Source organism: Eubalaena glacialis, chromosome 5, assembly GCF_028564815.1.
Source record: "Eubalaena glacialis isolate mEubGla1 chromosome 5, mEubGla1.1.hap2.+ XY, whole genome shotgun sequence".
NCBI lineage: Eukaryota > Metazoa > Chordata > Mammalia > Artiodactyla > Balaenidae > Eubalaena > Eubalaena glacialis.
In genome coordinates this window covers 37,247,632-37,261,342 of record NC_083720.1, presented here as the reverse complement: position 1 = coordinate 37,261,342, position 13,711 = coordinate 37,247,632, and the positions used below count along the sequence as shown (strand labels likewise).

Below are 13,711 nucleotides of genomic sequence, written 5' to 3'. Positions count from 1 at the left end.
AGGCTTAGTTGCCCTGCAGCATGTGGGATCTTAGTTCCCTGACCAGGGATCGAACCAGCATCCCCTGCATTGGAAGGGGGACGCTGGACAACCAGGGAAGTCCCACACAGATTGTTTTGAAAGTCCTTCTTTCCCATCCCATGTCCAAGATAGGGAAGGAGGTCAAATCAAATAGAACAGAAGAAAACCAGAGGGTCATTCATTCTACATCAGGCAAAGGCGTGCCCCAAAACAGAGTCAATCTTTGGTTGAGGTAAAGCCAAATGAAGCCTGGATAAGCTGGTACCCTGGAATTTGATTTGGTTTCTTTCTTGCTTTCTTTTCTTCTTCCTCCCTTCCTTCCTTTTCTCTCTCCTCACCCCCCCTCCCTTTCTGCCACTGTCCTGCAGTACATTCACTGTCATCTCCATGAAGACAAGTGGGAGGAGGGAACAGTGCCCAGGATGTGTGATCCTGAGGGAAGTATCACAGCCAGGGTAGCATCACACTGACATCTTGGAAGTACAGGTATTATGAGCAGTGAGCGTGTGAGCCTGTCATGGCGGGGCAGTTGGGTCCACAGCAAGGTTCTCACCCTCTTGGGCATCCAGCTGCATCTTTTCAGCAGCACCACTGTGACCTCTGGCTTAGGCATGATGTAGACCCTGTGAACCAGCTAAGGTGGGGATAGATGTTCCCATGAGGCTTTACTCCAAATTCCAGGGAAACAGGGCAGAAAATAATGTAGGAGGAGATCATCTCTTACACATGGAGCCCCTGTCAGCCTAACTCCCAATCTAGTGCCCTCTGGTGGGCACTACCTTAGCACTCACTCCCAGGAATTCACAGCCACGAATCCAATCTTGGCTTCCTGAGGACAGATCTAGAGAGAACTCACTCTGCAGTAAACAAAGCCTGCCGTTGGGTTGACTATCCCCTCCCAAGCAGACCCCGTCTTTTCCTGGATTGTGGCCTTGTCGGTCCCAGTGAGAGCACTGCACTGCCCTCACTCATTTGGTAAATACCCACGCGGGTTTGGGGTTATTTCATTACAGGGGCTGAGAGGGGAGAAGGGAAGGGGGGTGGCATGGTGGAGCAGGAATAGACACTTGTGCAATGTAGCTGCAGAAGAAACAAATGAAAATTCAGCAAAATTCAGGAAGGCTTTGGATGTTTTCTCCTGGAATATATAGGGAAGATGCAGGAATCAGTCTTCGAAGTAGGAGTCCCTGTTACTGGTAATACTGAGAAGATTCTCTGCATTGGCAATTATACCCCAATGAGGGGACTGTGGATGGGACTTAGCCCCGTGTAATCTCCATCATCCCACCCCCCAGTTCCATGACACAGGTAACTGGCACATCCTTAGTGTCTGCAGTTTCAAGCCCCCTCCACCCATATGCACAGGTAGGAGGTGCTCATTAAGTGATTGCTAAGTGAATGAAGAAATGAGTGAGAATTTTTCCAAGTCACATGGATGTCAAGTACTTTTGTACTCGGAAAATAGCCCAAGTTACAGGTCCTCGTGGTGCCAATCCTGACACGGGCACTAGTGATTACAAAAACCATGGAGAGGGTGGCTGAGTCCCATCAGCTGAGGTCCAGCTGAAAAAGTGACGTTGCTACAGTTTTAAAAGTCAGAAATTGAAATGGAGTGTTGTCAGCTCCTGTAAATATCATGATAGCCTTAAGAAGCAAAGAATGAAGAAAGGTGATAGGATTGCCTACCATATTTCCTTCATTCAGTCTTTTATTTGGTCAGTCGATCAGCCAGTCAACAAACCTTCTCCAGGTCAGGCCAGTGCTAAGGTACTGGGGACATAGAAATGAATGAGGGAGGATTCCTGGCCTCAAGGAGATGGACAAAGTGACAGATACAACATGGTGAATGCTAGCATGGGAATGACAATGGAGGGGACTGTGGAGGTATGGGTCGGGGTCCAGAGGAGAGGCCTAAACTAGTCAGTCTGCCATGGATTAAATGTGTCTCCACCAAAATTCATATGTTGAAGCCTTAGCCCCCAGTGTGATGGTACTTGGAGCTGAGGCCTTTAGGAAGTAATTGGGTTTGGAAGAAGTCATAGGGTTGGAGCCCCCATGATGGGATTCGTGCCCTGTAAGGGGATGAAGGGACCAGAGCTCTCTCTCTCTCCACCATGTGAGGATACAGCAAGAAAGTTGCCATGTAAACTAGGAAGAAGATCTTCACCAAGAACCCGACCATGCTGGCACCCTGATCTTGGACTTCCAGCTTCCAGGACTGTGAAGAATAAATGCTTGATGTTTACACCACTCAGTCTGTGGTAATCTGTTTTAGCAGCCCAAGCCAACTAAGACATACACCCTTCATGGTAGTGAGTCTCCTGTTAGTGGAAGCAAGCAAGCAAAGGTTAGATGTGCATCCAGCAGTAATATAACTCTCCAGCCAGGTTTTGAAGAATGAATGGAAATCTGCCAGGCAGAGGGGAGGGAAAAGCATTCCAAATGGTGTCAGAGTCTTGGAGGTGTGATGAATTTCCATGAGTTCAGAGAAAGGAGAGAAGCAGGGCTGGAGTTCAGGATTCATAAACAGGGCTGGGAGGATGATTACTGATTATTGATTCTCTCATTAAAACTTGTACTAACAGATCTCACACAATATCCTGGGCTCCTTCTCTCCCTGAATTTTGAATGTTTTTAATTTACAGAAAACAAATAGCTGAGAAGTCAGTTCATATTTGCACATTTTGTAGTAAATTTCCACTCTCCTTAGAAGGAACTCAGAGGAGACCTCATGTGGCACTAATTTTCACTTTCCCACATCTTGACTCAACCGTTAAAGGAGACACACTGGGAAGTTACAGCGCATCAACTCACGCGGTACAGAAACCAGAAGTGGAATTCTGCTGTCTGGCGCTCCTGTTGGACGTGAATTCCCGGGTAGACTGGTCTGCTTCAGAGCTGCCCCAGATCCTCCACCCCAGAGGGCCGGGAGGAAGTAAGGGCTGGGCTGTGAGACTCAGCCCTGAAGGGGGCAGCGTGGGGCGGAGGGAAATGCCCGCCCCGGAAGAGGCTGGAGACAAACAGCTTCGCAAGTATCAGCTGCTGACCGTGGATGAGTCACGGGTCTCTGGAGCTTCAGGCTAGTCTTCTGTAAAAAACAGGGTAGCCATACCCCCCTGCTAAGAGTACTTCAAGGATTAAATGCGCTTCAGCACCAATTATGTACCAGTTATGCAACCCTAAACAACAGCAGCTTAAATAGATGGGGGATACATTTTTTTCTCCCTCTTTATCAGTTTCCCTGCTTTGACTATTGCCCCTACAATCCATACACAAGCCAAAGTGATTCTAAAGTGAGTTGGATTGTATCTCTCTTTCTCAAAACCCTCTCACTTGGAGTAAAAGCCATCTGAGCCCCTGTCCCACTTTCTCTCTCTGGCCCCCTCGCTGGTCCCTTGCAGGGCCTTTGTGCTGCCCATTCCCTCTGCCATCACACTCCTCCCCCAGAAGTCCAATGGCTTGCTGCCTTTCTTCTTTGGGTCTTTGCTCAAAGGTCACATTCTCAGTCCCTACGTACCCTGTTTAATGCTTACAACTACCCTACAAGGGACTTATTAATATTAGAAGAATCAGAGGCTTATAGAGTGAAATAACCTGCCCAAATCTCATGGTAAGTGGCTGCATCAGTTAGGATGCCAGCACTGTGTGGCAAAGAACAGGGAGCCCAACTCAAATAGTCGTAAGCGATAAAGGGGTTTTTTTAGCTTGTATAGCTGAAGCCCAGTGGAATGTGGCTGCAGGCAGGGTTCGCTCAGGCTTTGGCCCCATTTCTCTGCCACCCTTGCAGCTCTGCCTTCTCCAAGGATAGGCTTCATCTTTAGCTTGTCTTTCTTTGTGGAAGCCAATGGCTTCTACAGTTCCTGGGGGGTGGGGGGCAGGGGGGTGGTTATATCCCCACATCACACTGGCCAAAGGCAGAGAATATCACTTTAGGTAGCTCCTGAAAAAAAAAAGAAAGAAAACTCTTCATTTCCTGAATCCCTAGAAAATCATCTCCCCAGTTTTCATGGGCCCCAATTGGTTCATATGCCCAACCCTGAGCCAACTGTTAGAGCCAAGGGGTGAGGTTAGCCTGGCTGGCTGCAGCTGGAGCCACATGCCCCATTCCACAGCCAGATGTGCAGGGATGAGTAATTGCTGAGACAAGGGGATGTGAGTGGCCACAAACAGCAGATGTCCCACACAGGAGCACAGCTGTTTGTTCCTGAGCAATCTGACTCTAAAGACTGTGTTCTTAACCACTGTGCTCTAAGCCCTTCAACCAGGGAAAGGACACCGTCATTGTATGCAGATGATGTGCTTCTATGCCTAGAAACACCAAAAGGCTCACTAGAAAAACTATCAAAATTAATAGCGGGTTGTAAAATTTAAGAGAGACATAATTGCTTTTCAAAGACTCACAAAAATTTTTTTAACGAAACAGAAGTAGTTTTCTCTTTGGTAAAAGTCTAATCTCTCCTCCATTGACATTTACTGTGATCCAAGCTGCTTCTACTTTGTTGCTCCTCATCTGTGTGGCCCAAAATATCCCCCCAAGTCCACATAACAGATGACAGAATGGGGGGGGTAGTGGAGGGAAGGAGGGAATTCTCATTCCCTTTAAGGAAATATCCTGAAAGTTGCAAATATCATTCTGTTCATATCCCATTGGTCAGAACCTGGTCATATGACCACAGCCAGCTGCAAGGGAGTCTGGGAAATATAGTCTTTAACTGGGTGAGCATGAACTCAGCTAAAAATTCTATTACTATCTGAGAAGGGGAGATGGGATATTGGGAGATAATATCTTGTGCTATGGATGATTAATAGAGTAGCCAAATAGGAGATAAATAAGCAAAACTTAAGAGCTTTTTATTGTACTAAAAACAACTCGGTATAAAAAGAAAAGGAAAATATCCTCATTCAAAATAGTGACCAAAACTATATAATATCTAGGAATAAATTTATCCAGGGAGTTACAAGGTCTAAATGAAGAGAACACTAAACATACACTGAAGGAATAAAGCAAGGACTGAATGAAAGACAGAGCATGACCTTGGGTGGATTACATGACCACACTTCTCACATGAATGCATAACTTAGTGTAATTATTATCAAAATCTTAATGGGAGTATCTCCTAAAACTGGACAGAAGTCATCTCCAAAAATAAATATTTGAGAATAAATATTCTTTTCCATGTTTCCAAGAAAACATGGAAAAGAAACAATCATGAGGGTGACCACTCTCATCTAATTTTACAATGGGCTACAAATCTATTGTAATGAAATGAATATAGTTCTGGTCCAGCAATAAACAATAGGTCAGTACAACAGAAGGGAGAATCCGTACGCAAATCCACATATATGTGTGACTTGATGTAAAATGAAGGTCACATTACAAGTTATTGGGAAAGGATGAAATTTTCAATAAATGGTGAAACAAATAGCTATCTATTTGGAAGAAATAAAGTCAGAATCTATATCATACCATATAGAAAAATATAATCCATATGGTTGGGAGATTTAAATATTGATACATAAAATATAAATTATATATATATATTATAAGAAAATACTGAGGAATGTGTAAAATCTTGTGGGTAGAATAGGTTTCTGGAAACTGGAAAGTTATAAGAAAAATAATACTCAGAAACTATAAAAATAATATGTTGTTTGAATTCTTTAAACTTTCATATGGAAGAGATACTATAAACAAAAAGTCAAAAGAAAAACAATAATCTAGAAGAAGATATTTGCAGTAGATGGACCAGAGAAAAGAGTAAATGTATTGAATAGTCAAGGAGCTCTGACTGAAAATTGACCAAGATTCTAGATAGGCAGTTTGCAGGGATACTGGTCACATGAAAACTATGCAGCCACATCAGCACTGAAATAACATTTCTCACCATCTGATAACAGCCAGTAAGTAAAATTATTGATAACAGTTAGTGCTAGTAAAAGTGCAGAGAAATACACACTCATATTCTGTTCATAGTACCATAAATTGTAAGTTTTTGGAACATAAAATGCATACCCTTTAACTACACACTTCCACTTCTGGGAATTTATCCAGTCAAAATAAAAGTACCAATATGTAAAGGTAAGCTCAAGAATACTACTGCTGTATATTTTATAAGAACAAGACAAACAATTAAGCAAACAAAACAGGAAACAACCTGAGTGCCATAATAGGAGAATTGTTGAATAAAATATGGTATAACCATATATGGAATACTCTGCAAATACAGGTCCACAATTTCTTATCTGAAACTCTTGGGGCCAGATATGGTTTCATAACTCAGATATTTTCAGACTTAAATATATACTTGTATTAGATAATATATATCATAATAATATGAAAATAGTGTGTCTAACATAACATATAATAATATTTTAAAATAATTATATTATGTAATATGTACTGTATACTATGTAGCAAGACTTGGAGAGCATCTTGTAATCAAATATATAAATATTTCTATAGCAAAACATGACTTTTCACCCTAAGTAGAGTAAATAAAACTACAAAGGGCTTCCCTGGTGGCGCAGTGGTTAAGAATCTGCCTGCCAATGCAGGGGACACAGGTTCGAGCCCTCGTCCAGGAAGATCCCACATGCCATGGAGCAGCTAAGCCCATGTGCCACAACTACTGAGCCTGCGCTCTAGAGCCCGCGTACCACAACTACTGAGCCCACATGCCGCAACTACTGAAGCCTACGTGCCTAGAGCCCGTGCTTCGCAACAAGAGAAGCCACCGCTCACTACAATAGAGAAAGCCTGCGCACAGCAACGAAGACCCAACGCAGCAAAAATAAATAAAATAAAATAAATAAATTTATTTTTTAAAATAAATTGAAAAAAAAAAAAAAACTATGAAGAGGACTTCCAGGTCAGATTTTATCACCAAATGAATTACAAAAAAAACAAAACAAAACAATGGATTTCGAATGGAGGGAGGGATTGTGGATCTCATAGGTAGACCTACATATACTGATTTGGAAATATGTCCACAATACATGGTTAAATGCAAAAGTGACTCTTAGAATGACCCATGGAGTATTGAGCTCTTTATTGTAAGAACAAACCAAAGTCCTAACGTATGTGGATATACGTTTGCATAAGTGAAGGGAGAAATAATGGAGGAGCTGTATGAATCAGGGTGGTTATATGGCAGGGAAAGGAAAGACTCAAACACATGTTTGTATTCTGTGATTTATTATAATGAGCTGGCTTTACTTTCATAATGCAAATATTAAAAAATTTTAAGAGGAGGAGAAATGAAAGAAAACCAAATAAAAACCATGTTTGAAGATTCCAGAATTCCCTCCCAGGGGTGCTGCTGTGCTTGGAACTGTTCAGGTGTGGGGTGCAGAAATGACTCAGATGTCCACCTACTTTCACATACCTTACAGTGGAAAACAGGACTGTGAATTTACTTGTTCATTAGTATTAGAAATGAGGCAATGGAGGATGCAGGGGTAGACTGGCCCTAGCTGGAGAGGGGATTGGAGCCATGCCTTGGCAGGACAATACTGCTAAGAGTAAATGCTTATACGAAATTCCCTACTTCATGTGTGTCAGTATGCTCTAACCATTTCATATGTATTAACTCCCTGACTCCTCCCAACAGCCCTCTGAGATGGGTATTTTGTTATCATCATCCCCATTTTACAGATGAGAAAACAAAGGCTCAGGGAGATTATTTGCCCAAGGTCACACAGCTGGTCACAACAAAGCTGAGACCCAAACCAAGACAGCCTGGCTCAGAGTCTGTACACCCAACTACTGCACTGCACTGCCTCTCTGCAGATAGGACCACGGATGGCTGAATGGGAGGGATGCTCATCCCAACCCCAGAGGCTGGAGCAGACTGGATATATTCTAGAGATGCTACCTGGGTGGGGACACTGTGTGTCTGCCAGAAAGGTTTCCCAGCAAAGGCCTGGCTGGGTGACTTAAGCTTCATCCACAAGCAGCTGAAGGGTACTGCAGATCATCACTGAGGACTTCCTGCTGCATCTCACCCGGGGGGCACTGGACAGAGCGCCTGGCAGAGCAGCTTGGTCACATATCGGTGCTGGCCATTGAGCCTGAGATTTGGGATTTGCACGTGACACCGCTGGTGCTTTTTCCGTCCACCGTGGCTGATCACATCAGGCACGCCTCTCCCATGAGCCTCTCAGCAGGCCTCTGTGCACCTGCTCTAGCGGGGCTCTGTCCATCTCTTGGAGGTGCCCTCCAGGCTCTCCCAATGTCCCAATTTTGTGTATGCCACCCACCTATGTATTTAAGCCCCACCATCCCAAACACAGCTCTCAGATTTGGTGAAAATCCAACCATTTTCACAAGATGATGTGATGACAAACAGAAAGAAATGTGATTGCATTTATATCAGGTATTCAAGGGTCTCAGAGCTGGTTTTATTTTATTTTATGTGTTTTTAAAATTCTGTAGTGCTTTACAGTTTTCAGAAGTTTCACACACATGATTTCCTATAATCCCATAATAACCCTTTTTTTTATCCCCTACCCCTTCCCTCTCCCCGCCTGGTGAGTACTAGTTTATTCTCTACATCTGTGAGTCTGCTGCTTTTTTGTTTTATTCACTAGCTTGTTGTATTTTTTAGATTCCACATACTAGTGATATCATAATGTTTTTGTCTTTCTCTGACTTATTTCATTTAGCATAATGCCCTCCAAGTCCATCCATGTTGCTGCAAATGGCAAAATTTCATTCTTTTTTATGGCTGAGTACTATCCCATTGTATATCTACACCCATTGTACCTCTTCTGTATCCATTCATGCATTGATGGACAGAGCTGGTTTTATTTTATGTTCCAAATTCCCCAGAGAGCCAGTACTCACTATTTTGGATTTTCCTCCTTCTCACCTCTCACCCTCTTTCTGTCACTTTCTTTCTTTTCCCCCTTTATCCCCACATCTCCTTGTCTCCCTCCTTTTCTGTCCCTCTTCCTTCCCTCTCAGGGTTCTTCAACACCCACGTCCCATCTGCTGCTGTTACTTTAGGCTGGATGCAAGGTGGTCTCAACCCCCAAGCCCCCTCCCTACTCAATTCATCAGGTACAGTACTAAGGCCCCCACTGACCAGAGCAGACAGACAGCAGAACAAGGGTGTCTTCAGGGCATGAGAATCCTCTCTCCATGTGCCCTCTCCCAACCCACTGTTTCCCTGAGAGAGGGAGTCTGGACTCTCCTGTCTCATTTATTTATCAGGAGCTTTCACTCTCTGGACCAGTGCTGCTAAACTTTAATCCATAAAAATTTCATTATGTCTTCAACATATTTGATTATTTATAAATAATATGCATGTACCACCAAAATTCACATTATAAAACCTGCGTATAAAATAGATTTTTTTTTCACCTCACATATTTATATATGTATATGTATCTATTTTTTGGAGGGTGAGCATATTTGAGTTCTACTATCTTAGCAAATCTTAATTATACAATACAGTGTTATCAACTATAGTCACCATGTTTTGCATTATCCTCAAACCTTATTCATCTTAGAGCTGAAGGTTTGTATCCTTTTACCAACCTTTCCCTATTTCCCCCTCCCCTGGCCCCTAGCAACCACTTTTCTACTCTCTGTTTCTATGAGTTTGACTTTTTTTTTTAGATTCCACATACAAGTGAGACCATGCAGTATTTGTCCTTCTCTGTCTGACTTCTCACTTAACATAATGCCCTCAAGATCCATCTTTATTGTCCCCAATGGCAGGATGTCCTTCTTTCTCAGGGCTGAATAAATTCCACTATATACACATACCACACCTTGATCCATTTGACTGTTGATGGACACTTAGGTTGTTTCCATAGCTTGGCTACTGTAAATGATGCTGCCCAAAATAGGCACTTCTAAAGTATCAATTAAAATACTAATGTAAATAAAAGTTCTAATATTTTCTTCCTGCTCCACCCACCGCTTTGCAGACCACAGCTTTAAATCAGACAAGGAAATAACCCAGCTGCCTGCAGCTCTTGCTAACTGTGGTTTCTGATTCTCTATCTCCAGGACATGTTCACATCACAGACTTCAACATAGCGACGGTCGTGAAAGGCACAGAAAAGGCTTCCTCCATGGCCGGGACCAAGCCCTACATGGGTGAGTATTCCAGACCCCCTCAGGCCTCAGCATTCCTCTCCTGCTTCATCTCACCCCTCCCTCACCCACCTCCCAACCCCTCACCAGACCCCAAACCATGCCCAGTATGTGCCGTGCTCTCTCACACCTTTGGCCCTTACCTAAGCTGTCTCCCCTGCCAGGAAGACCATCTCCTCCTGTGTTTTCTAGAGAACTCCTACTCAGCCAGAAAGGTTGGCTCCAGCTTAGAGAAAAACAAACAAACAAGTAAACAACAAACCCTTCTTCTTTTTCCTTAAAGTCCAGTAGTGTTGCCAGAATACAATTTTGGTGTTGGTCATTTTGGATCTATATTCTTAGGTGCACAGTGCTCTTGCAATGTGGTTTCAGGTTGGTTTTTCTTTAGGACTTTTCATGGAAATGTCATTTTTTTTATTACACATTTTTTTCCTTTGTTAAGGATGCCTATTATCTGAATGTTGGGTCTTCTTTGTCAGTCTTCAATATTTGCCATTTTCAAATCTTTCTTATCTCTTTCGTCCTATGTTTAAATTTTGTCTCATTTTTTTCTTTCTCTTTATTTTAAAGCATTCTCTGTTGCATTTATTTGCTTTGTAGTAAAGTATTTATTTCTGAAATAATTTCCCTTTGTTTCTAATTTTTTTCCTGAGTTCTTTTGCCAGATTTCTGAGTATTTAAATTATAATTTATGTGTTCTTTCACATCTTGCATAATTTTTAAATGTCTATATTAGTTATTAATTCTTAATGTCTGTATTAGTTGTCAACTGCTATATGACAAACCATGTCAAAACCTAGTGGCTTAGAACAATAACAACTGTATTATCACAATTCTGCCAGTTGATTTTTTTTTTAACATCTTTATTGGAGTATAATTGTTTTACAATGGTGTGTCAGCCTCTGCTTTATAACAAAGTGAATCAGTCACACATATACATATGTCCCCGTATCTCTTCCCTCTTGCATCTCCCTCCCTCCCACCCTCCCTATCCCACCCCTCTAGGTGGTCACAAAGCACCGAGCTGATCTCCCTGTGCTATGTGGCTGCCTCCCACTAGCTAGCTATTTTACGTTTGGTAGTGTATATATGTCCATGCCACTCTCTCACTTTGTCCCAGCTTACCCTTCCCCCTCCCCGTATCCTCAAGTCCATTCTCCAGTAGGTCTGCATCTTTATTCCCATCTTGCCCCTAGGTTCTTCTGACCTTTTTTTTTCTTTTTTTTTTTTTTTAGATTCCATATATATGTGTTAGCATACAGTATTTGTTCTTCTCTTTCTGACTTACTTCACTCTGTATGACAGTCTCTAGGTCCATCCACCTCACTACAAATAACTCAGTTTCGTTCCTTTTTATCTGCCACTTGACTGAGTGGTTCTTCTGCTGGTTTTTGTTGTGGTCACTCATTCAGCTGCTGGGTCAGCCAGGACAGCTGAGATAAATGGGCCCCTCTCTCTGCGTGGTCTTTCCTATCGAGGGGACTAGAGAGAACTTGCTCACGTGGTGGCAGCGGTTTCAAGAAGGAGAACCCAACTCCCACGTGCCTATCAAGCCTCTGCTTGCTTCACATTTCCTGATGTCCAACTGGACAAAGCAAGTCACGTGACGAAGACCAGGGACCACACGGGAGGGGACTGCACTGCGCATGGATACCAGACAGCCTGATTCATTGGGGAACCATTTATGAAACAATCCACCACACTGTCTTTTCTGAGGTGCTTTCCTTGTACAATGTTGTTCTGTTCTTTATTCTCCTTTCTCTTATAACTTGACATGGAATTTGACTTTGATACTTTTCTGTTGCTCATTTTCACGTGATATTAGTTTTTCTGAACCTTTATTAGATGGTGTGGCTCAGGGTAGCTTTTCTAACAGATTTGCCTCTTCTGTTGTTTAAGTGACATGTCACATCCCAAGGCAGCTTGCTACCTGGGATTTCCTTGCCCACTTCTATCTGGACCTCCTGTTTCTTTGGTCTGAGGGGCCCCCTTCCTGCTCAGTTTTGATTTCACTCCCAACAGTTTCTCCCTGGGATCTTTCCTAGATGGGAGCTCTGGCTGGATTGATCAGAGCGATTTTGTGTCCCAGACTCTCCAGCTCCTGCAAAACTTACCGAGGGCCCTTTTCACTCACCTGAGATGGGTCTGGACAAGTCCCTCCCAGTTTCAGCTGCTATTCTCAGACTGGTCAGCTCTGCCTCCCAGTCAATGTCTGCTCACTATTTTGGAGTTCCCTGTCCTCTGGTCCATCATAGGCTGTGTTGTTTTTTTCTTTGTTTCCTTCTGTACAGAAATCACTGCCATGCTGGGTTTCTCACTGTTGCTGGTTTGTTCCCACCTGCTTATAGTTTGGGGTCTGGGGGGACAACTTTGCTTTGTAGTAAATATTGCCCATGGTTTTTGGTTTCGCTATTTATCTGCTCTGCCATTGTTTATATGTGGATTGTGGAGATTCAAAAACTATGTCAGCATCTCCCCAGAATGGACTCATTGTGTCCTTCATCTTTAACTTACTAAATAGATTACATAAATGACGTTTGGCAATAAATAATGGTAAAAAACAATACTTTTTAGTATTTACTATGTATGTGCCAGGCATTCCATCCATAACCTTATTTAATCCTCACAAGCATGAAGTAGGTGCAATTATTTATTCCCATTTAGAGTTGAGGAAATGGGCTGAGAGAGGTCGGGGGACCTACCCAGGTTGACCTTGGTGGTGAGAGCAGACCCAGGTCAGTGTGAACACCAGAGGGTATACAATGAGTGGGTCTGTCCACTTCAGAGAATCCCCTTGGGATGCTGAATACAGACCTTAATAAGGCTTTCACTGTTGACGATCTTTCTGAAATCCCATTCCAGAAGGATCCAGAGCTGGGGCAGTTCTATCCAAGGAGGTCCCTGCTTTAAGATTCAACAGAGATCAGACATGGAGATGGAGAATGGCAGTGAAGGAGGGGATAAGGCTGCCTCCAGGCCTCTGAATCAAGCAGTAGAGGGGATTACAGTGAAGATCACTGTGCGGGGAACACCGCAGGAGGAGCAGGTGTGTGGGATGGTGGGAAGGATGAATTTGAAAGTGAGGTCTGTAGGAACTTCAAGACATTCAGATGTACTCCAAGCAACTGGAGAGTGATGTGGACTCCATCGGTGCATCGGGAGTTACCGGCACGGAGATGCAGCAAAGCCACGGCAGTGACAGGATCCCCCAGGGAGGAGACAGGAGAGAAGAACACTGATTCTAAGCCCAGGAGCATTTTGCCAGAAGGGGCAGGTAGAGGCCGGAGGAGTCATCATCTCCAGAGGGAGGATGGAGGAGAGAGGTGACATAAGAGAAGAATCTCCCAATTGGAGCCACCTCTATAATCCTATAAATTAGTTCCCACTGCCTTGAGGCTATTTCCAAAAAGCAAATTGATCTCTAGGAAAGTAGATTCTGGACCACTGGAGAAATTCAAGACAATGTTCTCCCAACCCTGACCTTTCTGCCCCTGCTTTGCCACTGCTCATAGCAGACTTTCCTGGGCTACCCCAGCCTCGTGCCCTGGCTTTGCACTCATCTCTGACGCAGCTCTGTCCTGGCTC

General features: G+C 43.4%; 1 protein-coding gene across 1 annotated transcript in view; it reads left to right on the top strand.

Moving 5' to 3' along the window:
- The window catches only part of STK32B (serine/threonine kinase 32B), a 341,842-nt gene that overhangs the window by 282,762 nt on the left and 45,369 nt on the right, over positions 1–13,711 (top strand). Inside the window, exon 6 of the mRNA XM_061191226.1 lies at positions 10,040–10,129. Within this exon, the coding sequence (XP_061047209.1) occupies positions 10,040–10,129 (90 nt within the window). The remainder of the gene's footprint in view (positions 1–10,039; positions 10,130–13,711) is intronic.